General features: G+C 35.0%; 1 protein-coding gene and 1 long non-coding RNA gene across 4 annotated transcripts in view; one reads left to right on the plus strand and one right to left on the minus strand.

The window, feature by feature from the left end:
- The window catches only part of BBOX1 (gamma-butyrobetaine hydroxylase 1), a 62,485-nt gene that overhangs the window by 26,156 nt on the left and 14,591 nt on the right, over positions 1 to 21,738 (plus strand). Inside the window, exon 4 of the mRNA XM_039866017.1 lies at positions 10,967 to 11,165. Within this exon, the coding sequence (XP_039721951.1) occupies positions 10,967 to 11,165 (199 nt within the window). The remainder of the gene's footprint in view (positions 1 to 10,966; positions 11,166 to 21,738) is intronic.
- The window catches only part of LOC120605094 (uncharacterized), a 147,093-nt gene continuing 134,986 nt past the window's right edge, over positions 9,632 to 21,738 (minus strand). For all 3 annotated transcript variants that reach the window (XR_005653525.1, XR_005653526.1, XR_005653522.1), the window contains one exon: positions 9,632 to 10,106. This is a non-coding gene — a long non-coding RNA (uncharacterized LOC120605094). The remainder of the gene's footprint in view (positions 10,107 to 21,738) is intronic.

Below are 21,738 nucleotides of genomic sequence, written 5' to 3' on the forward strand. Positions count from 1 at the left end.
GTAAGCTCTTTGATGTTGGCCTTGTTAAATTTCTGGATCTGACTGTAAAAGCAAAGACAACAAAAGCAAAAACAAATAAGTGGGACTACATTAAACTATAAAAGCTTCTGCAAAGCAAAGGAAACTATCACCAAAATGAACCTACTGAATGGGAGAAAATATTTTCAAGTCATATATTCAATAGGGAGTTAATATCCAAAAATATATAAAGAACTCAATAACAAAAAAACACCTAATTTAAAAATGAGCTAAATAGACTTTCCCAAAGAAGACATACAAGTGCCCAAAGGGCACATGGAAAGATGTTCAGAGAAATAAAAATCAAACTACAATGAAATATCATCTCACATCTGTTAGAATGGCTATTATAAAAAAGACAAATACATTTTAGAGAGGAGATATAAAAATGGCACCCTCATACACCTTTGGTGAGAATGTAAATTGGTGTAGCTACTATATAAAACAATATGAAGTTTCCTCAAAAAACTAAAAATAGAACTATGACATGATAAAATAAAAACACTAATTCAAAAAGATATATGCTCTCCTATATTTATTGCAACATTATTTGCAATAGCCAAGATATGAGAATAACCTGTGTTCACTGATAGATGAATGGATAAAGAAGATGTGAAATACTATGCAGCCATAAAAAAGAAGGAAATCTTGCCGTTTGCAACAACATAGATGGACCTAGAGGGTGTTACACTAAGTGAAATAAGTCACACAGAGAAAAGCAAATACCTTATGATTTCACGTATATATGAAATCTAAAAAAAGGAAATGAACCAATAAAATTCATAGATTTAAAGAATAGATTGGTGGTTATCAGAGAAGAAAGGGTGGGGGGTTGAGTGAAATGAGTGAAGGGGTCAATTGTGTGGTGACAGATGGCAACTAGACTTGTTGTGACCATTTGGTAATGTATACAAAGATCAAATTATTATGTTGTACACCTGAAATTAATATGTTATATACTAATTTTACCTCAATATAAAAAAATAATACATACATATTTTAAAATAAATAAAATTCTTGCCATGTATTTTTAATTTTTTAATATTTTTAAAAATTTGTCTTTGAAAGCCTTGAAAAAGTTTAAGGATATTTTTGAGAATCTAAAGCAAATCTGTTTCAAAGGAGAATTATTACAGTCCATTTCCTTTTCATATTTTTTTCAGTATACTTGCCACATCAAAAATTAAGGAAAATATATGAACATTTTTACTTTTAGAAAAAAATTTTCAGTAGTTACATTAATGTAAATTTACTTTTTTTTTCTTCTTTTTTTCAAACTGGGTAAAAGTAGAGTGAGCTTTCTTCAATGAGTGAAAAGCTTCCATTTCTCACGAACCAGGCTTAGTTTCTCTTGCAGACCAAAAATGAGTTTTATAACATTGGCATTTGGACTCCAAATTTAGAATTTATAAATTTAGAAAATTCCAAAGTGTGGTAATTTCAAGAAGTAAAATTAGATCACTTTATATGCTGGCTTCATTTTTACCAAACCTACACATACGTGATATATTTAGCCTGCCATTTTTACTAATGCCTACACATCAGGAGATTCATCAGACCAAAAAAAAAAGAGGACAAGTGATTTAAAAACTATGATTTCTTACTTTGGGTTGTACTTTGCTTCTTCAAAATGGCAGTACATAAAACTATACAACTTTAGTTTGGGGAAGTAGATATCTTCATCGGATTTACGTTTCTTCTTTTAAATTTTATTTCCAAACTTTCAAACGTGTCCATGGCAAAGAAAATTGATTTTTTTATTAAAAAAAAAATTATTTCCCCGTAGGAAAAATAATTGACTTAAAAAAAATTGTTGTTGCCACTTATTCATTCTATTGATTTACCTATTTTCTAATTGAACAAAGTAGATAAATAATTTTTAATCTCTGCTCTATTCAATGAATTCTCTAACTTTACTATATTCTTTTTCTCAAAATTTTGTATTTTTCTCCATCTGTAACTTTGCTCTTCATCAAAAGAGTAGTGTATCACTGAAGTTAAGAATGCTTTTGACTCTAGATGTTGCTATGTCTGTGATATTGAGCAAATTATTTAACTTTTCTATGCCTCCAAATCTTTACCTACACAATAGAAATAGTATCTATTTATGTTCGGGGATAGTGCAATGTTGAGTGAAGGGCAATATCACCCTTTACATATTAACTCACTTAATTTTCACCCTGTTTCCTTGAAGGCAAGTGTAAATAACTATAGAGACCAATCTTGAGAGAGGCTTCTTGAACTTCTTGAGCAGTATCCATTGGTATCCATTTACCAACTCACCCCCGCCAAAAAATGCTAATTTTTATTAATGAAATTCCTTTCTCCCATTGGCTGTCAAGTTTCCAAGCACATTGTCTCTTTTCCCAGAGAATATTGATACTCAACAGGTTATAGGGGGAAGAGATTGTATAGGTTGTCTCTCTTTCCAACAGTTTAGTTGGAGCCTTTTATCATCCTATGTCTGGTAACTGGAAAAACATTGCCTCTGTGTTCACACCCAGCTTTCACAACTAACTCTGTAGGGTAATTTTTTTGATGCCCACCATTATCTCTCTTCCTCCTTGCTGTGTCTCGCTGTGGCAAAATAAAGTCCAATGTCTTCACTGGAGCTTTCCAATCATCCCACAGTCTGGTGGCCCCTCCACAAGCGTGTGAATTCCTACTTTTATCCAAGCTCTGCCTGTTTCCCAGAGATCACTTATTCCATTCTTTCTTTTTGGCCAAACTTCACCCATTTATCCTGCAAGGTCTAATTCACATCCCAGCAAAGCCCTTTACCAACAATTCTATCCTATATATTTATATTCATTCCTGATCCAAGCCATAAAAAACTGATAGGAAAGTAAGCCCAGGAAATAGAGATAATTTCACTGGTGACACTAAAATACAAGGCTGTAATATAACAATGGATGCATATAAATTTTTCAAAAAAATAATTGTTAGATTTGTTGGGAGAGAAAGTAAGAGTGTAGCATGTCAAGAAAGTTCTTCACCTATGAAACCACATTGTGTAATGGGAGTTTTGATGATAGAAAACATGAGCAACAGTCAGGTAGGGGAGTATGAGAGTTAACTAGAGATTGGTGGGCATGAAATAAGATTAGTCATCACAGTGTGTTTTCCTCCAGTCATGCTCAAGTGCAGATTTAATCAAGTACACTACAGTGAGCTCCTTATAAGTATCATCTTATTTAAATTTTACAACCACCCTACAGGTTGTTTTCATCCTGTAATTTCCAAAAATTGAACTAAGAAAATGTGTCACTTTCTGAAGGTTATGTAAATGGGAAGTATCAGAGTTCAGATTTGAATCCCCAGAGCTGTCACCTTTAAACCTTAAGTTATTAACTTAGATATTATCAGATTGGACCTGCATCCTCATCTCTGTATATGCTTAGTACATTCTCAATGAACTAGCTTTAGTAAAGAACACTTGGCTGACAGGAAATTCTTACCTGTTTTGGTGACTGAAAAGTTAATATGAGTTCAGAGTTGAGATTGCCAAGAAAATAATAATAATAATTAATTAGTAGCGAGCCCACTATACAGTTATGTGCCAAACCACTTAGAGTACTGTGTCTGATTCGAGACACCAGTGCTTTCATGGGAAATCAGCAAACTTGAACACATCATCCAAAGGAGAGCAGGGGTTGGGAGACATAAAACATGAAAAATATGGGGAAGAAAGAAGCCATTTAATCTTGGAAGGAAAAATTTAGCACACTGGCTGTCTTTGTATACATCTCCAAGATTACCATATTCTGTGTGATTCTGGTGTGCAGAATTAAGGCTTACAAGAAAAATGACAAAGGTCGATTGTGCCTCAGGATAAGGAATAAGTTTGTGACAATTGAAACTGTCCGGTTGGCAAGAATTGGAGGGTAAAGATATTACCCTCTTAAAAAGTATGGGCCGCTCCATAGGGAAATGTATGCTGTGTAATTAAAAGTGATCAAGAGGGTGTTCTATAACCTTTTCATGTATGTCATAGGGGATAGTCACAACAAGGACGGATGATAAAACTGAATTATCTGTTTGCCTTGCCAACTCCAAGGAAATCCGGAATAATAATTCTTTTCCTGATTTTTTTTTTGTGCTTGTTTTCTCCTTCAACATACAGCATTTTTTTTTTCTGAATATCTGGAGTCAAATTGTCTGTGTGGGTATCCCAGCTCTGGCATGTATTAGTTGTATATTGTTGGGCAAATTCTCTAATATCCTCATGCCTATCTCCTCATCTATAAAACGAAAACAATAATAGAACCTCTGTTATGGGGTTGTTATGAGGATTACATTAATTAATCCAAATAAAGTGCTTAGAAGTGTGCCTGAAATCATAAGTGCTCAATAAATGTTAGCTTTCATTTTTTTTCAAGTATTTATCACACACTGCCATTTAGTGTCACTTCATTGTTTCACGTGTTCTTATTTTCTTCAGTTAGATTGTTACTCTTGTCACAGGGCTGAGCATACAGAATACACAGTATCCCTAATAGTACCCCCCCCCAAAAAAATATGTTTTTCTCCTTTTGAGCAACTTAAACCTGTTTAGAATCATCTTTTGTAATTGTAAATAAGACTTTCCGAGTTTGGTAGGAATATTTCCTAAAGAAAAGTTCTTTAAAAACAATCAAAAAAATAGCCCATGGTATTGGTATGTAAAAGTGGATGTAAAAGTGGAAAATTTTATCAGAATGAAATGACGTTCTTGTTCTAATTGTTATGGATTAAATTAATGATGATTTAAAAAAGAAAAAGAAAAGGTCTTATGATTTCCTTCATCTTTTAAAAACCTAAAGTGTGCTCAGATACAATCTCATTTTTCAAGGATTGCTTTTGGTCTCTAGTCATCATTAAGAAATAAGCAAAAATTTATTCAAGATACAGAAAATATTGGTTTTCTGAAAATCTACCGGGTGCCAACCTGGGCTATATAAAGGGGGAAGGAGAAAAAGGGGCAACAGTGGTGAGGAACTAAAGATAAATGATATGATCTCCATAGTTTATAAGGAACTTAAAGTCTAGTGGAAGAGACAGATAAGATCCTACTTGACAAACCCTTGCTTACTTTTCTACTTCATCTGCTACACACTCCTGTTGCTTCATTCATTCTAGCCTCAATGAGTTTCAGTTCTTCCAAAAAGCTAAGAAATTTCCCATCTTCCTACTGTCCCCTCCACCTGGACATCTTTCTTCCTACCCTTTGCATGACTGGCTTCTCTCACCCCTCAGGATTTGACTTAATATCATCTCTTCAGCTAGACCTTTCATAACTGCCATGTCTAAATAGGTTCCACATTCACCTGCCAATAATTGTCTATATGCCCCAGCTGTTACCCCCACAGCACTTACTACAATGTTTACTTTTATGTGGGGTTTTTTTTTTTTGCTTCCTAGTTTATTCACTGTTTCCCTCACAAGGGCAGCTATCACATTTATTTTTATTCTTTTGTTTAGCAAGACTTTCAACAAATATTTGTTGAATAAGCGAAAGATCATTGCATCGTAATGTGGCAAGCACTGTGACTCTGGTGTGTATCCCGTCTGTGGAACCAGAGAAGACAGCTATCTAACCCACTCTTGCAGATACTGAAAGAGGACATTGTAGAGGCTGTTGGTGCCCCACCGGAGCCCCTCAGCACTCTTCCCATACTTAAAGGTTCCTCCCATACATACTTTTTTGTTGCAGGATTGCCACTCTGCTGGAGGGCTTTCTCTATCTGAGAGAGTATGCTTGGCCCACACACACGGAAAGCCAGAAAGACCCATGAGTGAATGCCCAAAGGAGCAGCCCTCAGCCAGTGAGAAGTAGGCATGGGTGGCCTGTGCACCTCAGCTTCTTTGACCCTCAGTGGGACAACTCTGAAGTGTATTCTACAGTGTTGCCATGACATCCAGCAGTGTTGAGCCCCTATTGCCAAAAGGGGTAACCCATTCGTTATAAAATACCTTCCCTGTCTTACTTCCCCATCTCCTATTAGTGCTCTCAGGACACCTCCTTAATAAACAAATCCCCATCTCAGGGTCAGATCTCAATTTAAGAGAGGACAAGTGACCAGAATCTTGAGAGGCATATAGAATTCACTAGACGAGAAGTAAAAGAACATCCAAAGAGGGCAGGATCCCCATAGCACAGATAAGAGAATAAAAGCCATATGTTCACTCAGGTACTTTCCTATACTAGGGATCAGATTTTGGTTTTGGCTAGAGTCCTACAAGGTATTTGTGGGAAAAGATAGTAAGAGACTGGCTAGTACCCAGAACATCAGATTAGCTATTTCAGAGCCAACAGCACAGTTCAGTGCAGGTGGACAGAAAGTCCTAAACTCTTGAAATAGCACATTGCAACTGATCATGCTGCACTCATGAATCTTGAACTAAAGAGCTTCTTTGGGTCTTTTCCTTTCTTGAAATACAATTTAGGACCCAGGAATGTGTTGCTTAACCCCGAGAAGGAAATCTGGTACAAATGGTTCCTTGAAAGTGAATATGTAGCCTGTTCCTAAACTTTATGATGTGTGAAGCACATGTTCAAAGAAGTATTTATTAGAAGGGCTGTAAGTTAAATTAGACAGAGTGGTTCATGCCTTAAATATTCCATCATATTCCATACTGTTTATATATTCAGACCAAGTGTGATATTTAAATTTGCTTTTCATGTATTTGTCTGACAAATGATTTACTCTAGTCAAATGTGTTCTCTTTTGGGTCCCCAGTAGTCATGTTTTCCAGTTGAAAAAGACTGGAAATATTTATAAATTACATTTTCAATGGTAAGGTTTCTGTGTAGGTATCATAGAATTACTTTACTGGTAGATTTTATAAAATGTAGTTTATTGTTCATGAAAATGTGAGTGTTTTATATTTTAGATGTTTTGATAAATTTGAAACTGGTTAGTCACAGTACTTTCTCTGAAAGTCATACTTAACATAACAGTATCAAAGTGACTCATGTTCTGCAATCAGCTACGGCTCTTGGTCACTAATTTCTGCAAAGCTCCTGTCACGGCACACCAAAATGAGAGCTATCATTGGAAAATTGTAAACTTTGCAGAACTTAAAAATCTTTGCTACCACACTCTGATAGTAAAATCTAGTAAATTTGAATTATTTATAGTACATAATATGCTGTCTATGGTATTGATAGCCTTGTTTTATACTGGAGTATCTTTGTGTGAATATGATTAATTTTACACATGTAAACTGTAATGTATTTATTAAAAGAATCTAACTCATTTTGTATTTTTAAAACAGAGGGTATTGCATGCGTATGCATGTGTGTTCGAGAGCATGTTGTTGTATGTGTGCTATTCTAGAATGGGAAAGTGACTTGTGCAGAAACAAAAATCCACTGAAACATGCTATCGATGTGTACAAATGTACACAGTGCTCTAAGCAGATGCTTCTTGAATCCAAAATACAAACTCAAAGTTTTAAAAACATCTACATCTAGTGAAAATGTTTTTTCAATCTCTCTTTATTATATTTCTTTGCTTCACGGTCTTCAAAACTCCCTGGAAAGTGATAATGGCCTTAAGTAAAACCAAACTGACATGGATCACTGAAATACAGTGGCATAAACTAAAGAAAAGAACCTAGCTGATTTTTAAGCCTTGGTTCATGTCACAAAAGGTGAATAGCAATGTTGTTGCAGTGTTGTGCAATGTAACCCACCCATAATGTTTTTTCTGCACTTAAAATCCTGACTAGAAGCCAAAGCTTATCTTTAAACATCCATGCTTGAACAAGTTCAGACAAAGTGTTCCTAATTGTAGCTTGCCCTGCTTTCTTTTTTATCTAGTAGGTTTCTTTCATAAGCAACAGAATAAGTTATGGACATTCAGACACAGGACATGAAAATACATGTGATGACAGTATTTCAAGGCATCAAATGTTTATTTTATATGTAGTTGTTAAAATTGCAGACTTTGGAATCAGTCACCTGAATCTGACTATTAGCTCTGCAAATCATTAGCTACATGTCTTGGATTTCTGTTCTCTTCTCTATTGCATGGGAATAATTAAGGCATCTATTGCCTACATTTTTGTGGACATTAAACGAAATAATATATGAGAAACACCCAGCACTTTCCTGACACCTAAAAAGTACTCAGCAAATATTAGCTATTATTAATATTACTGTTATTATTAGTCTATTATGTGCCACACACTGTACTAGGCTCTTTGTACAGTCTCACAATCAACAAAAGACCTGCAAGGTAAATATAATTATGGCTATTTTGTAAATTAAGTGACAGAGGCTCAGAGAAGATCCAAAAAAAACTAGCTGGTAAGAGGTAAACAATGATTTAAACCCAGGTCTCTTTGCCTCCATACTCTTTATTCATGTCCTATCTCATACAGTACCATCACATGTGGCTATTTAAATTTAAGTTTAAATTATTTGATATTAAGTAAAGTGAAAAATTTAGTTCTCAATTTCATTTGCCGCGTGTCAAGTCTCAATAGCCATTTGTTGCTAGTAGCTATGCTACTAGAGAGTACAGATAGAGAATATTCCCATCATCTCAAAAGTTCTATTTGACAATACTGCAGTCTAGACCATATTTACTCTCTAGGCTGGGCTAGTTTGTTCTCAATAGGGCATAAGATTTTCTTCTAGATATTACAACAAAAGTTCATCAATTATTTAACTCTTTGCAATAAAGACAGCACATTTGCTGCAGAGGGCCATGTAGAAAATACTAATCTAGCAGTCTACACGGTAATAGAAAAACCTGCCTTCAACCAGATCATCATAGTGTCCAAGAACTAGAAGACCCCTCAACTGTGGTTTAGATAATCTTTTTGCTCAATAGTGAGAACTAATGGCAATGGGAAGTCATAAAGCCAATGTGAAAATGCCAGATGAGTCTCTAACATCATATCTACCTCTAATACTCTATGGAACTATAATTTTCATTTGGGGTCAATAAGCTTAAAGCTGTTTTAAATATTTTTTAAGTTTCTAGATATAGTCTACCTAAGAGGTAAGCTTTAGAAAGAGGAGATGGTGATTTTTTATTTATATCCTTAATACTGTTGTTTTGCCTAGGGAATTTTTCTCCTAACTGGTAGCCAAATGACTTTTCTAATTAGGCAGCCAAATAAGTAATATGTATGACATTCATCACCTCGTTTTTGCAGAACTTTTCTATTGGTATCAGATATTACAATCTAGAAACTTTAAATGCAAAAAAACAAAAGGGATGGCAAAGCAAATGACCATATAAACCAACATTCAAAACAAAGCCCAATAGATTGCCTTTTTGAGAAGAGGCTCTTTCATATAAAACCAACCTTGTTTGATTTTAGAAGAAGGAGTTGAGGTATGAGGGACAGACCTGGGGAACATTATGCATGTAAAAGAGTAGCTGGCACCCTAGAAGGATCATTAGATAGATGATAAGATCCGATATCTCTTCATTAGACCGAAAGAGAAGGAGGAGTTAAAATGAGAAATTAGGAATCAGTAACTGGATATAAGATCAAATTCTTGAGAAGATGCAATAAGTAACTTGGGCCTGTGTAATATATTCAGTACTAAAGAACATTAAAATAGTTCGAAAGAATTAATGCAGCCACAAGAATTAATAGGCCTAATTTATAGTTTACAATTTAGGCCCCAGAGGTTCTGCCCCATTATGCAAGCTGTTATGCTTAATAACCCAGAAACTTTGGCAACATATGCATTTATAGTCTGATTAGGTCTTCCCACATACACACACCTACTATGCAAATGCCCTTATGCAACTATCTGGTATAAAGGCAGGAAGCGACTTCCTATACCTGCATGTATCTTTTCATTACTAAAGCTACTATCTGACTCCTAAGAAATACCTGTTTCTGCAAAAAACAGCCACGTTGACAACAGAGAAAATGATTTCCAGTCTACAACTACTACAAGGCAACACTGACTCATTTCTCACTCTTAAAAGGGAAGGTGGGGGGTGGTTAAGGTTTTCTGTAACATGACATATATTCCTCAGTTAGAAAAGTAAGGCATTGCTCAGATGATATTGAGATCATAAATTCTCCTTCTGTCACTTTTTAGGAAGGTTTACCTTCTAAAGGCCAGTTCTTTCCTAAAAAAAGAAAAAGAAGAAGAAATCAGATGGATTAGCTAGAGTTAGGTCTTTCCTGAATGTAGTTGTCAATATCTGAGTTATTTTCCTTGGCAAAATTACATTTCCTCTGTGTTCCACCTCCTTTGAGAGAGCCTAGTTTGCAAGCAAATTATTTTACATTTGTTTTCCTTTCTGTTTTTGCAAGTAAACGTTTTCATGAGCATTTAATCATGAGGAACCAGAGAGCTAAGGAAAGCATTTGACTTTATTTCATGTGGCATTGTCACAAAGGGGTCTATGCACCCCAGAACCACACCTTTCATCTTTTCTTCCCCATGGCAAGCTTTTGCTGATTCCAAAGATCAATTTGACTCCATAGAAAGCTTCTTTTTAGCTGAAATAAGAGAAAGAAGGAACTGTACCTACAATGGCAAACACTCTCCCTATCCCCAGGAATAGGCATATGATATTCCAGTCCAACCTTCTGATTCTATCATCTTCTTGGATTTGAACAATATGATTTGGCCATTAAAACACATAGTGTCTCAGGGTTATTTCTAAGCAGTGTCCAGGCAGAGAGTCCCTAAAGGAATAAAGAATACAAGGGCCATCCATAAACTTAACTACATTCTCTCAATAAATGTCGTATAAAAATTACCCATCGTGGGTTAGGCACAGTTGTAAGCAGGAGGCATAATAGACTAGCGTGGCTCCAGGGAAGAAAATTTGGTAACTTAGGCATTTGTACTATGATAAAAATTTAGTAAATTCCATGACAAATCAAAGGCCTACACCAGTCCCTTCTCTGAGGTCATCACAGTATGTAAAAATAATATAATCCCATCTAATTTCTTCATTTTTTTTTTTTTAATTTACAGAATGTCAGTACTGGGGCTCAGAGCTCCAGCTACCTTCTTTGGATTTTGAAGATGTCTTAAGAAATGATGAACATGCATACAAGTGGCTCTCCAGCCTCAAGAAAGTAGGCATAGTGAGACTCACAGGAGCATCTGACAAACAAGGAGAAGTTTTAAAACTTGGGAAAAGGATTGGTTTCCTTTATCTCACATTTTATGGGTGAGTCACTAATAGTTTATATTCTGCCATTATATATAAAGTTTGATATATTTCTCACAATGGGGACTCTTTTAGTTGGAAATACAGAAATTTCCATATCTTGAGTGGGCAGTCAGATGAGAAGAATGAGTCTAAAAGTGGGATTTCTCTGAGAATGCCTAGAATTTTTAAGAAGCCTAAAAACCCAAAGACATCAGATGCCAAAGACATCAGGCTAGTTGTAGGTGATGTATTAGTTTGATAGGGCTGTCACAACAGAATACCATAGATTGGGTGGCTTAAACAACAGAAATTTATTTTCCCATTGTTCTAAAGGCCAGAAAGTCCAAGATCAATATGCCAGCAGGGTTGATTTCTGGTGAGAGGTCTCTTCCTGGCTTGCAGATAGCCACATTCACAATGTCTCCTCACATGGCCTTTTCTCTGTGCACCCACACTCCTAGCATCTGTTCCTCTTATAAGGACACCAGCCCTACAGGCTCCAAGCTTGTGACTTAATTTAACCTTAATTAGCTTCTTATAAGGTCCTATCTCCCGATATAGTCACATTGGTTGGGGGTTAGTGCCTCACCATATGAATTTTGGAGGGACATAATTCAGTCCATAACAGGTGGGATGGAAGACTGTGTTCTTTCAAGCTATTTATAAAATATTCAGCTTTACAAATGTTAAAGTTGATTAAACTTTTACCTCCCTAAATTGGCACAAAATAAAACTGGGCCCTGGGGAATTGAAACCAGCCACTAGATGTGTTAAAAAAAAATAAATAAATAAAAAATAAAGATTAAATTAACATGCAGAAAATTAAGTCTATGCACTTAGCAAGTAACAGGAAATATAATTGATTTTAACTTTGGAACAAGTGGCTGTTTGCATAAGAATTGCCTGGGAGGTGAAATTAATTATGGGCATTGAAACACTAACAACAGGAAACATTCATCTGGAAGTAGGAGTATGAGTATTTCTAATCTGTAGGGTAAAACCATCATGCGAGTTGGTAACAACTATTCTGGGGCTCATAGAGTAGAAGACATTGCCAGTAAAGAGAACCTTCAAAATCCCAAGATTGCTAACTGGTAGCATGCTGATTATATTCAGATGTGTTTTGTTTGGCCCAGTTAATGTTGAAAGAGAATGAAATTAGTCATCAGTACTTAAAAACTGGAAGATTTTACATTAAATACGGATCTGACTTTCTTGAAAAATCAAATCTGGCAGGAACTGAGCCTGAATGCCTGCATGCCAACAACCACCTGGACATAAAGAGAGGCTGCCCCTTGAAGAGAGCATATGTTCACTCTCCAGTTTACCAAAGTCCTTCCCCAATATCAGATCTGCAAGGGCCTTGCTAGCCTTAGAGTTTGCCACCCTTAATCTATAGTTAGACTTCATCCATCAGTAAACAGAGTATTGAAAATATTTAGCCATTTACCCTCAATGATTTGAGCAAGTTTATTCATGGCAGAAGACTCTATCATATGTAGACTTGTTAGATCCAGCCCCCTCCTCCACCCCAAGAACTTACTTTTACCATTAGCATATTTGTGTCATATAAAATTTGTACCTTCTCTACATCTGCAAGAATTTGAATGGCCTTAGAGATTACAGCAGTAACAACAGGCAAATGAAAGAAGAGGAAAGCCTTGAAATTACTAAGAGCTTCATCTTAATTCTTTGTTTTTTATTTAATTTCCACAACTTTCTGAAACAGATATTATCCCCAGTTCACTGATAAAGAATCTGAAGCCCAGTGAATTAAACTATAACCCAAGTTCCCACAGGTGCTTAGAAAGGAAACAGAGTTGGGAAGTGGGTCTGTTCTATCCCTAGACTTTCTAATCTACCTCACTATCAATAATATGAAGGAAGAACGTGGAAAAGATGCTTTTAGGCACTGGATATAAACAGAACACTTCTAAATAAATCTCTTCTATGTTGTTTCACTCAGTAGACCTTTTGTATCTGTGCCAACACATTTCACAATTTCATAACAGCGGCCAAACTGGGGGCTCTTTGTGGTATTTCTCTAACTCCCACACCCACCCATCATATTAAGGGTCAGATTCTGAGTTCTAATTTATGACTTGTGTTTTGTTTTGTTTTGTTATTTTTTGTTATTACAAATCCTAAAAAAAATAATTTGGCCACTGATCTAATATTGTGAAATTTATTGGAATAAATACTAAGGTTTGTTGTGAAAATAAATCAAACCTCCTACTACTGTTCCATTTCCTTTGTCCAAGACCTCTGCATCTAACCAGATAGTTTTAACCTACCCAATCTCACCTTCTGCAAATGATCACATTTCTTTCCCAAATCTCTCAAACTATACCACAGGCCAAGAAATGCTTTGCTCGCTGCTTTACTGCTACTCCCACCGATTATCAGGATCTCTCCTTTTTTTTTTTTTTTTTGGTAGTTTTTAACTTCCTATCTGATAGAACAGTTTTGCTGTTGTTGCTTTGTACTTATTCGTTTGCTTATTTGTGGGGCTTTTTGTTGTTGTTAAGAAAATGAGAAAAGTGAATATTGTCCCTGAGGTTATTATTTTTTTTTTCTGCTTCTTTCCATGGTAATGTGGGAAAGGAACATTAAAGTTTAGGTAACATGATATTTAAAAGAAAAGGGGATATTTAGAACAATGGCTCTCAACCTAGGCTGCACATAGGAATAGCCCATTTAAAAAGTACTAATATCTGGGTCAATTCTCCAGAGATATTTTTTAACCGGACTTGGATTTGGCCCAAGTATCAAGACTTTTTAAAACTCTGCAGATGATTCTCATGTGACGCAACAGTTACAAACCTCTGGTTGAGAAGAAGGGGTACTTCAAGAGAAGGCAGATCTATCTCAATTGGCAAAGAATTTGGCCACATTACGTCCTGTGAGCTCTTACATTTAAATACATTAAATGGCATTTATCATGTTCTTCTTTGTACTCTGCTAATGCTTGGACATGACTTCTCTTCACAACAAAATTAGTAACTGCCTCAATCAGGGTCCCTTTTTTTCATATTTTTGTTTCACCACTGGCAAAGTGCTTTACTCTTATTTGAAAAACAATTGGTTGCTGAGTGAGTGAATGGAATGAATAAATGAAGGAAATAAATAATGGAGAAGAAGGACTGCCAAAAACAGAAGAGGGATAGAGAAAGGAAAGTGAGTAAGGTTAAAGATAAATTTTGCTTTTCATGTAGATTTTTCAAGGTGCCTGATGTCCACTCTTGCTCACATGCCAAAAACAATAACAGCATGGTGTTACTTCACTCATGCCTCCCTTGTGACCTAATACCCACCTAAAACTTTTCCATATAAATAGCGTTATATTTGGAGAATTTGAATTGCATGGGTCTAAAATGAGAAGTATAATATCTATTTTTGGTTTGGAGCTGTCATCTCAATTATTGAGTCGTTGGATTCAACTACTAAATCAAAAGTGGTAATAGCTTTGAGGACAGAAGTGCATGTAATTTTACGCATCTGCATTTTCTTAGATGCTTGTCATTATTTTGTCAGTGCATCATTTAGACAATATTTTTTTTGTACAACTATGTGAAATACACAGTAACCTCTGCCTTGATGATGAAAGCATTCCTGGGAGAAATGAGTATGAGTTGGTAAAGAAACTTCTGTTATCAATGTTATCAAATACATTTATTTGTGGAGCTGTGGGTAAAATGATAACTTCTTTAGGACTGAAACCTTTGATCTGGGACAATGTAGTTTTTACAGAGTAGGGCCAAATGCCTCATCCCATGGCCTTGACACCCCCCAAACTTCAATAAAAAATAGCTTTCTGGATAATTTTTTATTGAAGAAATTATTTGATCTTTATGACATAATTTAATACAATGAAAAATAGTCATTGTAAACTATAATTAATCTATACACTGCCATCTTCAGTGATTATACCAAGTTAGAATGTTTTACTCCCACAGAGTAAATTCAAAAGTACAGTCACTGCCAATCAAACAGAATGTCCTTCTCAGTGGTAACATTGTTTACTCATCTACGCAACAACTGTTTCTTGAATACTGCTATGTGCAAGGCACTGTGCTAGGCGTTTTGTTCTGAACTAGATTTGATTTTCTACTTTATGGAAAATAATCTTTGGTGATAGCTTATTATGAATAAATATAAATACTTGAGTCAATTTCATATAAATAATCTAGACTAATAAAAATTCCATAAAACCAGGAACAGACTGAAAAGTAACCCTGGACTTTTGACATTACAAATGAGGGAATCTGACAGTCGATGCATGCCAACAGTAGTTAAAGGTAGTGCACAACCGAAAGGTGATGCTCTCCCAGCATGGTGCAAAACATGGTCAAGATGGGGCAATATCTAGCTAAAGATATGGCCATTAGAGAAAATTAAGCCAGACTCCTCAAAGTCTATACAAGCTACCATTGTGTAAACAGGTGCAGCATTAATGAACGTATATTTAACACTCCATAATGCCATACAACCCCTCTCCCCATCCTAAGCTAATCCAGTTCAGAAGCTAGCCTTTATCTCAAGCCATTCTTCCCCATTCTAGCCATCTCATATGGATCTCCCTTGTTTTTCCATCTCCCGGTCTTTATTCTGCCCACAGACAATCTGCCCCAAGTCTCCTTTTTTTTTTTTTTTTTTTTTGCCTTCTTTTCAGCCTTTCTTTCCTTTCATTTGACCTATTAACCTTTGTCCTCCATCCTTCCAACCACCACTCCTGCAACATCCTCCCTCTATCTGGCAGCCTCTGAAGCTCTAGGAAAAAGAATCCTCCTTCCAGCCTCCGCTCTGCAGGATTCCCCACCAGCATCTTTCCCTAAGCCTAGGGCATTATAATAAAACCAAGTATTTTAGTCATCATCCAAGTGAGCCAGTTTTGCATTCTGAACTGCCCATCAGGAAAAAGAAGTGGAAATTCTCTTCTCTCCCACATATATATATAACATCTAGTAAAGCAATTTATAATTTTATGAAGATTGTACTTTTAGTGGTAATGCATACAAGAAAAAAAAATGAACAACTTTGTTGTAAGATATCACTACTATTTGACGGATCGTAGGAATGTATGCTGGTGTTGGTCTTTTAAAAGCATAATTCTGATGAGATAACATTGAGAAGTTCAGATGGTCTTCCCTAAAAAAGCAAAATCATATCCTCAAAATTCTTTTTATAATTAGTTGGACAACTACATAAACTGGCTAGATTAGGGTGTCATTATTTGTGTAAGCTCATGTATATGGGTGTTTATGTAGGTGTGACACCAAGAGGTAAGGATGATTCCATGTTATTTTTTTTAAAAAAGTGTTTACCACCAGTACTGTATATTAACTAGTTATCCAGTTTGTGACTACCAGTCAGAATAATCTTTGAAAATAAGGCATGCATATCTCATTGCCATTGCCCCTGTGTACTGAGCTACTTGTAGGAAGAAATAATCAGGATGACACCTTTAGCACTAGCTCAGTGCCTTGCACACAGGAAATTTTAATGAACAGGAATGCGTGCTAAGATACTGGGGACTTCCATTTTGTCACTGTTGACATTTACCAGTCTTCGGTTAGAAAATTAACCTCATCAGCAATTCTGAGTCACCTTTCTTCCTCAGAAAGTCAATCAGAAGAGATTACAAATTTCAGCCTTCAGCAAGACTGCCTTCTTTCTACAGTGGACTGCCGGAAGTTGAGATTTTCTTCTTTCCATGAATGTTTTATTTGCTGGCCCAAGCAAGTTGCATTAATACATGTAACAATCATTAGACTAATGAGAATAATGAGGTAAAAATGAAAAATATGTTTTCTGAAACACTAACATTACAGATAAAGATGGTGAGAGACAGTGAAAGAAAAGGTCAAAGAAAAGAAACTTAGTCGTAGTTAAATTTTATCTTGAGGAGACAAGCATGGAAACTGTATAATTGCTGACTAAAACTTATAAGGCCACAAATTATAGCGGAAAATATAAATACTTGTTGTGGAACAGTTAGTTCCGGACAGTTTAGGAAAGAATTAAGGACCCAATGCCCCAGAGCATCTGTGTTGATTGCATTATTACCTGGAGAGCTGCCCATAGAACCAATAGGGAAACAGAATTTAATCACAGCTTCACTGCTGGATATTTGTAAGTGAGAAGTTGACCTAACCTTTCATGTAATTTCCCAGAGCTCTATGATTCTCCTCAACTGAGGACTTACCCCTCTTTCTATAGGAGTGTTTTAATACCTGTCATGCCCTTTGAGGCCTTTGGATGAAAACTTTGCTGGAAAAATGTAAAATGCTACTACTACTGTCTGGCTTTGCATCTGCATGAATGAGTGCCTTGCATTCAGACTTCAATGGATGATTAAAATAATGTCAAACAGAAAATAGTGGGCTGTTTGTCAAATACCATACAGTCCAGTTAAGAGTTAACAAAATTGACCCAATAAACTTAATTTAAAAAAAAAAAAAAAAGAGTTAACAAAATTGAAATGGCTTTGGAGAGTGCAAGTATATCTCTCTTCTAGCATTCACTGGATTTCTGCTAGCATTTCTATAAGCCAGCCCAGCAGCATTTCACACATTATGCCATATTAGAGAGTGAGGGTGTATGAGTGAAAAATATTATTATTCCTTGGAATTTGGCCCCTTAGAAATTGCTACTACCATTAGCACTGCCTCCAAATCTGACTTTGAAACAGCTATTTGCCTGATATACATATTACCAGAAAACGTTTGTCAAGTGTGGGAGCTGAACAGTGAAAGAAAAGACAAGTTTACACATTTTGCTGAAGTTCTAGCCAAGAAATTGCTTGAGAAAACCACACAGCCCATCGTGAATAAAAATGGCTTCTGAGCTATGAAAAAAAAAAAACTGAAAGCAATTCAGACTTGGGAAGAAAGCAAAGAAAATTTGTCTCAGTTCTAAATTTAGTTGTAATTCCATCCTACTTTGTAAGAAATTCACACTGGGATTTCTTAATGAGTTGTTTTAAGATTTACTGCTAACCATAGTGTTTGAGTTGGGGCAGGGGCCTTTAAAATGTGTATTCTTAGGAGTCTTAGGGTTTCCTAAAGCAGAGTAACAAGCTACACACTTTCGGCCATTGTGAACCCAGCTTATGTTATCAGCCAAGAGCCAGTCCCTGGGGTTCCCTTTGTAATATTAGGTTTCATAGTAATTAAAGTTGCTGCCAGCAAAACCGCTTGAGTATGAGGTCATCTCATGAATGAAAGGAAAAATAACTTCTGTGCCTCATGCTCCTCTAGAAATCATTTGAAGAAATTTATGAGATACCCTAATAAGGTAGTTGCTTCTCTACAAGCCATCTAAATCTCAATGATTATACTCTGTGCAGTCAGGACAGGCAGCTGTTATTGGGATGGGAAAAATAATTTTTTATTAAGCACCTTTTATGTGCTAAGCATCGAGCTCAATATTTTACCATCATTATCCTGAATCTTCACAATCCTGATAAGAATAATTACCTCTATTTTAAAGGCAAGAAAGCTGAGACAGAACAATCAGTCTGCAAACCCAGGTTTACTTGACTCAGTAGTCTGCAGTCTTTCCTTTATATGATGATACTATGGCAATTTGTTGTTATCTAACATTCCTTCTATAGACCCTAATGCCATAATAATCTTGACTGTCAAATCTCGCTTCTACTCATATTTATAGTTCAGATACTAGGGAATAATTTAGTGAGATTATATGGAAATTTCTTAAACTAAATCAGAATGACAGCACCAGAATATTAATTCCCTTCTCCTCTAGTAAGTTCAATTATAGCCAACTGTTTATTATGCAAAAGGAAAATGATAATTGACAAAGAATCAAATAGTCATGAGAAGATGAAGTGTAAATTTTAATCTTCCACATCAATAATCTAAACTAGAATCCAATTCTTGTTTAGATTAAATAAAGTAAGTACAATTAGACCTCCAACCCCCAAAAATCCTCTAAATAAGCTTAATGTGGAAATTATTGTTATTGTTATTGCCTTGCAATGGTTTGCATTCTAAGTTTTTCATAACAAAGGCCTTTGGGATTTTCTTTGAAGCAAATTGCTATAACATTTTTCTATATATTATAGAAGTAGTTATTTATCATCTTTCTATCATTATCCGTCACCATTTCTATTATTGGCAGTATCATTAACTTTTAAAATAAATTTTTAAAATACACTTCTCATAATAAAGTAAAATACAAATCCAGAAAAATCACATAAAAGTATAGCTCAATGAACTGTTATTGTAAGTCAAACACTTTTATACACCATCCAAGTCAAGAAATGAAACATTGCCAGCCACTCTAAAACCCATCCACATATCCCAACCAATCTCAAACCTCTATTTTGTCCCCTAATGTGATGGCTTTCCTGAATCTTATGGTATTTACCACCTTATTTTCCTGTTTTAAAGCATAATAATCCTAGTGTGCATCTCTTAGCACTACAGTTTGGTTTCCCAACTTTTCTTTCTTTCTTTTTTTTCTTTTGGTATCTGTTTCTTTTCTCTCCTACAATTCACTTCTAGTAAGTACAAATTTAGTAATCAGCACCAGTACTGTGTCAACGTATCACTACTCACTTTAGTTGTCTGAAGCCCATTCTCTTGTAAATTCCTCAGGAAGGACTCATGGGAACAATATTCTCTGAATTCTTGCATGTTGACAGCAGTTTAAGGTTTTTATAACTCGAAAATTAACTTGGCTAAGTATAAAATTCTTGGCTTACAGCATCTTTAATATGCACTACAATTTTATTAGTTATCTAATTTTCTCTTTCTTCTAAGTAATTTGATCTTTTTTTACCTGGACGCTTAAAAGATTTTTTAAGACCAGTAATTCATTGGTTGTTCTGGGGCAATTTTAAAGGGAGTATATCATTTGGTCTTTTGGTATGCAGTTTCAATTTTTTTTTTTTTAATTTCAAGAATCTCTTTTTTTGAATTATAGTTTTTAGTATTTGTTCTGATCTTTGCTTTGGGTTTCTTCTTTCAAGAACTCCTAATATACATATGTTAAATCATCTTTGCCTATTCTCTGAATTTCTTACCTTCTCTCAAATCCTTATCTCTTCCTTTTTCTGACATTTAAATTTTTCTCCCTTTTATTTTCTAATTATCCAAAGACATCATCTATTATGCTTATTTGATATTGCATTCCTTCTAGTTTAGTCTTAACTTTTTTAATGATTTTTAAATTTTTTTCCCTGAATGTATTATCCTATTTTTGAGGTTCTGATTCCCATGTAGATTATTCTTTCATATATTAATTCCATTAATTAAAGTATTTTTGTTCATTAGAAGTAGATATAAAAACAGAAGTTAGAAATAGAAAAAAATATTTTCTGGCATGTAGTCTGTAGGTGAGCTATTTTGATATTCTCTTTTTTTTTCCTTAAAACATCTATTAGACTAGACCTTAATCATTTTATGTTGCTAATTTTTGTGTGAAATTTGTTTTTTTGAGATATTATTTAGAAATCTTTTGTAACTTACAGTTTTAAGCTATATTTCAAAACTATAGCTGATAACATTGTAAGATCTCCTGGTTCCTTTCCTTCATTTTTGCCTAGGCCTTTTTCTTTTGTCCCTGTATTGCTCAATTTGGAGTCTGTTTCTCAGAAGGAAGCTTTATCATGGAAGGGAGTTTGATAAATTTTTAAGAGTTTATGGGGCCTTTGCATGGATGGACTTCTTATACTCAGCTGTACTGAAATGTGAAAATCCCCTTTCCAGTTTAACTGCCATTCTCAAATTGCCCTACTACACGTTCCAGTAAATATGCTATGATTTTGGAATTTTCCAGATCCTTCAGGTTCCTAGCTGCTTCCCTCTCCTTTCTCCTACACACTTGCCGATATCACACATTATGGCTTTAGCAGGTTTATCTCTATACTCCCACTCATTTTGGGAGTTCACAGAAATATCTTGTCATCTAATTTTGATTAAATGTTGTCCCTGGATTTTGGGGTTTGCACACTAGATGTTTTGCAGGCAATATTCAAAGAAATTAAAAGCTATGTCACCACCATAACCTTAGCATTTCCTTCGTTTACTTGTTTACTTTACATCTTTAGGTATCATAGAGATTTCCATATTAGTTTAATGGACTGAGTAAGTGTGATACTAGATGTCAGAAAAGTTACTGCTATCTTTCTAGTTTGTATTTGGGATATTAATTCTCACCTAAAAAATGGTATAAAATTTTAATATTCAAAAATAAATGCAGTGTAAATGTGTATCCATAATACAAGTAGAACTGAAAAAATAATGACTTTTTAAAACATAATTCTATCAATTTTGTCAAGTATTATTTACAAACAAGCATAACCCTCCTGCTAGAATTAAAACAATAACAATAATTGATGGCTAAAGTATTTATGGATTAAATAGACATATAATACATAGCTTAGGCTAAGATTAAAGTTAATAGTCAGACAATCAAGAAAATAACACAATTCACTATTCTAGAGTCCATGTTCTCAATCAACAAACATTTTTGAAAGAGGGTTAATTGCTATGAGATAAAGAATATGTTTGAACTCAGTTCCCTAATGTAATAAAATATTTTTTCTAAGACTTTACAGGACAAT

Source organism: Pteropus medius, unplaced genomic scaffold, assembly GCF_902729225.1.
Source record: "Pteropus medius unplaced genomic scaffold, Ma_sr-lr_union100, whole genome shotgun sequence".
NCBI lineage: Eukaryota > Metazoa > Chordata > Mammalia > Chiroptera > Pteropodidae > Pteropus > Pteropus medius.